Source organism: Littorina saxatilis, unplaced genomic scaffold (assembly GCF_037325665.1).
Source record: "Littorina saxatilis isolate snail1 unplaced genomic scaffold, US_GU_Lsax_2.0 scaffold_3047, whole genome shotgun sequence".
Taxonomy (NCBI): domain Eukaryota; kingdom Metazoa; phylum Mollusca; class Gastropoda; order Littorinimorpha; family Littorinidae; genus Littorina; species Littorina saxatilis.
The window spans coordinates 1769-8816 of record NW_027128627.1 but is presented as its reverse complement, the minus strand read 5'-3'; the positions used below and the strand labels follow the sequence as shown (position 1 = coordinate 8816).

At 47.4% G+C, this 7048-nt stretch overlaps 1 protein-coding gene across 1 annotated transcript; it reads right to left on the bottom strand.

Annotated features, from left to right (window-relative positions):
* Positions 1-285: 285 nt before the first annotated feature.
* LOC138956987 (uncharacterized) lies at positions 286-2445 on the bottom strand (the record flags this gene model as incomplete). The annotated part of the gene is made up of 1 exon (XM_070328171.1): positions 286-2445. A coding segment is annotated over exon 1 (2160 nt), but the record flags the coding sequence as incomplete, so codon positions are not given.
* Between the last annotated feature and the right edge of the window lie 4603 nt (positions 2446-7048).

The window sequence follows — 7048 nt, the reverse complement described above, 5'->3', positions numbered from 1 at the left end:
TGGCTGTAGTACATTTACCCTCATTTACTTCCTCGTTAGCTTCCAAAGTAAACTCTTTTTTCGTCCCATGCATGCGAAAGTGAGGATGTACTTCCGATGTCACTCAAAACTTTAGAAGTAGTCGCAAAATACCCTGAGTTACTTCCTCGCTTTGCTTCGAGGTAAACCCTTTTTCCGGCCCATGCATACGAAAGTGAGGCAAGTACTTCCGATGTCACTCAAAACTTCGGGAGTTGTCGCGAACTTCCCCCATAAGCATACGGGCCCAGTCATGTATCCACCTACAAACTGTCCCCCCTGATCAGTCAACACTTCTTTGGGTAGTCCGAAACGCGTCCACATCTCAAACAGAGCATCCGCGACCGTCTCTGAGCTGATGTCTTTCAGCGGAACGGCCTCCGCGTACCTAGTCGCGTGATCGATCATGGTAAGGATGTACCGATGCCCCCGCGCCGAAGCAGGTAGGATGGGGCCGATGATATCAACACCAACGCGTTCGAAAGGGGTGTTCATCAGCGGGACTTTCTGGAGGGGTACCTTCCTAGTTGCTCCCTTAGGAGTACTTCTTTGGCAGGCATCACATGATGCACAGTAGTGTCTCACATCTCCGCAGATGCCTGGCCAGAAAAAGTCTCGCCAGATTCTGTCTCTGGTTTTCCTAGCGCCTAAGTGACCTGACATGGGTGAATCATGCGCCAAACCCATCACTTCGTCCCTAAACTTTTTAGGCACCACCCCCTGCTTGTATTCTGTATCTTTGGACGAGTAGACCCTGTACAGAATATCCTTCTTCCATACGTAACGAGTCCCTGTTTTGAGCTTCTGGTCTGCGACCGCGCGAGCCTTGACCAAGTCAGGGTCGTTTCGTTGCTCAGCTTTCAGATCATCAGGTTTGATCTGCCCTATCAGAGTTTCCTTGGGAATAACCTTCACTGGCTTTTCCTTGCTTTTTGCTTCTTGCTGTCGAGTGACTACGGGAGCACAAGTCTCCGCTCTTGCTCGGAACAAAGGCACCCCTGTCTCGACATTTTGACTATCGGTCCTCACGTTACCGATCAACACCGGATGCACCGGCCTATCCATCACCAACACCTTGGTAATGCCACTGAAAAATGGAGTTCGCATCTCCACTTCAGCTATCGGGAGCTCTCTAGTCACACGGGAATCGGCTAACACTACTCTCTTTGCTTCGCCCGTGTACTTCTCCCTCGGAACTATCTCGCTGTCCACAATGATAGCGGAAGCTCCCGTATCCCTTATCGCTCTCACCGTCTTGCCTTCGACGGTAGCTTCACACTGCGGCTCAAACACGAGGTTACAGCATTTCTCACATACTGTGGGAGGTTCCTGAACGTCCACCGCTGCCAATGTGATCGTTGATGCAGAGCTAGGCTTATTGTTGGGTTTGCTCTTAGGACACTGACGCGCCAGGTGAGGTCCGCCACATAGAAAACAACCGCTGGGACCCGACCTCTGTCCCTCCGATGCGTTGCCGAACCTGAAGTTATCTGTTCTCACGTTCGCGGGGGGTTTGGAACCACCGTTGGGTTGGTTATGCACTGTTTTGGGTGGATTAGGGATCGCCCGGCGATGTTCCGATTCGCGCGACTCCTCGTACACGCGCGCGTGTTTGAGCGCCTCATCGACATTGATTGGGTTACGCTCCCGCACGAACCGAGCTTGTTCAAAGGGTAGCCATTCTAGAAACCTTTCCATGATGATCAGACTTTTTGGGTCATGTGCTTTACCCTCTCTCTTTGCTAGCTCCACCCACCTGTCAAAATACAGTCGAATCCTCGTCAACCCTTCCTTTGCGCTTTCCCCAGCCTCTTTCTTGGCGCCCCTAAACTTTTTCCGGTACGCCTCTGATGTCAGCTGGAACTTTTCCAGAATAGCGGCCTTTACCGTGTTGTAGACCTTTGCCTCTTCATCTGACAATCTGGCATATGCCTCGCGTGCTTTGCCTTTGAGTTGGCAGCCTAGTCGCGCTCCCCAATCATCATCATCCCATTTCGAGATTTTTGCTACCCTTTCGAATTGACGAAAGTATGCCTCGAGATCATCTTTATCATCCAGATATGGTAGCTTCAATTTGATTGATTTCTCATGCCCGGGACCAGCATCGTTGCCTAACTCGCGAGCGTTCTGGTTGCGATTGCCTTCAGCTTGATTCTGCAACTCGATACGACGCAGTTCGAAATCTCGCTCCTCGCGCCTATCTTCTCTCTCTGCTGCGATCCTACGCTCTTCAGCCTGGAGAGCTTCTCTCCGTCTCCTCTCCTCCAACTCCAGGTTATCTTTTCTCTTCTTCTCCTCCAGCTCCTCGAGCCGGCGTTTTTCGATATACTCTGCTAAGGGTTTACCTGATAAGCCTAGTACGTTGCCGTCACGCTGGTATGCCACTAGAGGCGAGTCCACCTCTGCTACCTGACGTGGGCGGGGCATGTTTACTCTACTCTAGAATAAATGTCACTAAGGTTTACCTGTAGGAGAAAAAAAAGATCACTAGATACCTCGCCTCAGTCAATCTTAGTTCGTTCCAGACGATACAAGGTTTGACTGTTGTAGCCGTAGACTAGCCTCGACACTCTGTTAGACAATACCCTACTTCTAACGAAAGTGACCTTGACTCCAAGCCAAGCTGCTAACTACTGCTACTTATGTTGATTGTGACCCCGACCCTGTCGTAGATTACCAATACAACATTTCAGCTGCACTAATTCACACTGATTAGTTACAACCGCCACGGAGTATAGACTTTACTTTGAACCTTAGAACCAAGAAGCTAAACACCGTCCTCGATTTAAATTAGTCCTAACACCACCTCACTCTGGTTATGTTGACTCAATTTAAATCTCTACTCTACTAGGTTAGTCGTAGTCTCAACTACTCCGAATTGGTACGACCTAACTTAGTTCACTGATCTAACTTCTACTCAAGTTAGATCCAGTTACCTGTTGAACCTCGTTCAACCTAAAAGAGCTTGGGTTCAGTTCGACTAGTACTTTACCGTTATCTTCAAAAGATGTAGGGTGAAAGAAATATAATTTAGAGTGCTGCTGTTGCCGTCCAATCCTCGCCCGAGCAATCGCCGCTTTCTTGTGTTAGCTTACTAATCTACTCAAGATTAACTAACATACATGTATAGCTTCTCTAGTCTACTCCAGACTAACTATCATGCATAAGAAACAGACGTGCTGTGCTGCGATGGGGTAAGGATAGACAACCTACCGGCCCCCGTGGCGCAGTGGTTAGCGCGTCGGACTGCGGGCCGGGAGATCGTGGTTCGAATCCCATAAGGGGTGGGTGGGTTTTTCGAGCTTCGGTCGGCTCCTACCCAGAGTGGAAGTGCTAAAGTTCCAATGGGAAGGCTGGGATCACACAGCCGAGTGTCATTCACTTCACGAATGCGATTGACGCAGAAAGTGCAAAAAAAAAAAAAAACGTGTCTCGATTCTTGTGACCCTTCCTGCTCAGGGCTCTCATGGTGACCTTGGTTCCAGTGTTCCTGTTCCAGCCATCCCTGAATATTCTGCTGCCGGCCTGGGATGCTCCAGGGGGGTCGACGGAAGGACGCAGTGGCGGTCTGCTCTCTGAGGAGACGCTCACTCAGTCTGGCTCCGCGACTTAACAGTCAGTGTCGTAAGTAGAGGGCTTAGTAGGTAGCGGTGCCTGTGTCCCTTGCCAGGAACAGGACCAATACTGAACACCGTCGAAGTGACTCAGCAGCAGTGCAGTGTCATCTTCCGAGGGTAGCCTTCCGCAGCGGCCTGACATCCTTCCCTGGAGTGTCTGTAGAATTAGTGAGGGTGCCCAGGTGTCTGACCAACACTGGGGGCTCACTGATTCGACAAAGTCTGGCGGCGGAACGAAGTTCAGGGGTGGATGTTGCAGTAAGTGCTGGGACGGGGCGGCGTGGTAGCATACTGGGAGAAGGAACAAGCGTCGGGACAAGCAAAAAGAGAATGAAAAAAAAACGAAAAAAAAACCAAAAAACAAAAACAAAAAAACAAAAAAAACTCCAACGTGCACTAAAAAAAAAAAAAAGGATAGACAACCTCCGCGCACCTACAAAAATTTGCGTTGTTGGCCACACAGAAAAAAAATAAGATCTAGCTCATAAAATCGTATCCCGGACACGAGCCCCCACTGTAGCGGAATGTGGGGAAGAAAGATTTAGAAAAGTAGAAGTACTTTCAAACTCCCACACTTGAGTTTTATTGCTAAAACAACTCAACAACAAACGCAATTCTTTATAGGTGGATTCTACGAAGTATAAATTTCGGTTTATTTTCCGATGGATGAATGGTGTATCAAAAAAAGAAAAGATTCGAAAAGTTCGGAAAGTTAGTTCATCGCGCACGATTCATATCACACGAGTTCGAGAGACACAGAACAAGCACGTCTGTTTTTTTTCCTTTGTGTTACTTAAATTAGTTCTGAAGAACTGGTTCGCCTGACGGTCTGAAGATGACGAAAAGGTCGATCCCAGTTGAAACCATGCTTGCTCGTGACTCGTCGGTTTTCCCCATCCAGTTCATGTTCTTTGAAGTGTTCGGTAAATATACTCTGCCTCGACGTCCTTAGGCATCTTCACCCAGAACCCGGAACCCGGAACCCGGAACCCGGAACGTCCTTCGACGTAAGTTATTCTGCTATTAATGTGACATGCGTCGCATGCTGTTTCTTGACCAGCGAATTAAGACGTTCGTCTGCCTGCCCGTGCGCCTGTCCTCGTGTCTCAATGCAGAATGCCAGATCGCCGTTGACCTCCTCCTGATAATTGGCTGCGCTATACGTGACGCGAGAGACTTTTCACACTAAAGAAGACCCTCACGCGCCGTCTCTTTCTGGTCTCGGTACCTTCATGCGCCGTCTCCTTCCGGTCTCGGTTAAATCGGATAAATATTATTGACTAAACATGACTAAACACTGCAAACCACTGCAATACACAAACTTATTTTCTGAATCGCGTTCCGCGACACAGTCACTAATTGACACTGACTGAAATCACCTAGACCAGTCACTAATTGACACTGACTGAAATCACCTAGACCAGTCACTAATTGACACGATGGCAGGGTTTTTTGTTCACTAGCTCAGATCCAATAATTACACAACCAAAATGAAAGCAACGTATAATACAACGCATAATACAACGCACAACATATTAGTGCAATCATCACTACGGGGTTGTGAGAGGGGAGGGTGGGAGCGTTCGTTAAAGTAGCTTTTCTGTCGACAAACGTAACACCAAGCTGCCGAAATGTGCCTGGGTTAGATAGTGCTAGAAATAGCTAGGACATGTCCATGGCTACATTATAATGCTATGTTTTATTTGTTTTTTCAATCGGCGGTCGAGATTGCATGCGATGTTGGTCAAGGTGCGAAAACTATCAATCAATCAATCAATCAATCAATGAGTCTTATATCGCGCATATTCCGTGGGTACAGTTCTAGGCGCTCTGCAGTGATGCCGTGTGAGATGAAATTGTATACGGCCAGTAGATTGCAGCCATTTCGGCGCATATTTACCTTTCACGGCCTATTATTCCAAGTCACACGGGTATAGGTAGACAATTATTAACTGTGCCTAAGCAATTTTGCCAGGAAAGACCCTTTTGTCAATCGTGGGATCTTTAACGTGCACACCCAATGTAGTGTACACGGGGGGAGGTTCGGACACCGAACTTGCCATGACATTGTGACGACAAAGATTGCAAGACTGTGCTTATTAGCCCTGTGATTATTTTAGTGTGAGACGATTCTGACGTCACGGACCTACTACCAGCGCCGATAGCCGCTGTCTCCATATTGTCATACAGTGGAACCCCACATTTAAGACCCCACAATTTAAGACACCCTCCCTTTTAAGACCATCATTCTTTTCACCGATGTTGTGTTCATAACCTGTGTGATGTACCCCTTGTTAAGACTCCCTCCTTTTTTAAGACCTGATTTTCTCAGATTGTTGAAGGTCTTAAAAGGGGGGTTCCACTGGACCTGTTTACACCGGTGACAGTAGCGGCCCGCATTTCTCATGCTGCTGCTCGACTAAAGAGCCATACAGTTTTGTCTAAGATTACATTGATGACACTACACACGAGAAATGTCTTCGTTTTCGGATTTCAGCATTGTAGTATTCACATCAAAACAATTTGTTGTCTTTCGAGGCAGAGATTGGACAGTGCCATTGGTTGTTTACGCTTTGGGCTTGTAATAATTAATGGGATGTGTGTGCGCCGTGTCATTGGACAAACATTCGACGAATAAATACCCATGAGTTAATTAGGACAGTTACGGACCACGTTAATTACTACACGCGTGTCAAATGTACAACACAGAGAATGCCCCCCACACTTTTAGAGAACCAATTCCAAATAAATCGTTCGCCACAGGGCTCTCACGTACACTTTACATATATATTAGGTCTGCCAATAGAAGTGCGTGTGTGTGTGTGTGTGTGTGTGTGTGTGTGTGTGTGTGTGTGTGTGTGTGTGTGTGTGTGTGTGTGTGTGTATGTGTGTGTGTGTGTGTGTGTGTGTGTGTGTGTGTGTGTGTGTGTGTGTGTAAGCGTGTGTGTTTTGATTGTATGACTGTCTCTGTGTTTGCTTGTCTGCCTGTCAGTTTGTTTGTGACTGACTGCAAGCCAGATAAACGTCGCAAGGCATCACCATGTCTTGTGAGTAAGTGGAAACCACACTTTGAGATATGACAAATCATAGGACGGTCAAAGTGTGACTGAGCCGACTCGTATTAACAGTCCCTCCAGTACAACCAGTCAGATGTGCAGTCGCATGCATAATACAATCCGGGTTGCTTTTAGAGCATTATGTGTTTTCGACACCTGCAGTATTGCCACGTGCAGTCCAATACAATCTGAAAGAAACCTTCAACGTAACTGTGTGTCTGCGTGAGTGTCTGTGTGAGTGTCTGCGTGTGTAAAATGTTGTGTACAAGGGGAAGCAACAATGTCATTTCCTTCAAGCAACGACTGAAAATACTAGCGCAGTAACTTCCCTTTAAAGACATGACGTTGTTTACAATG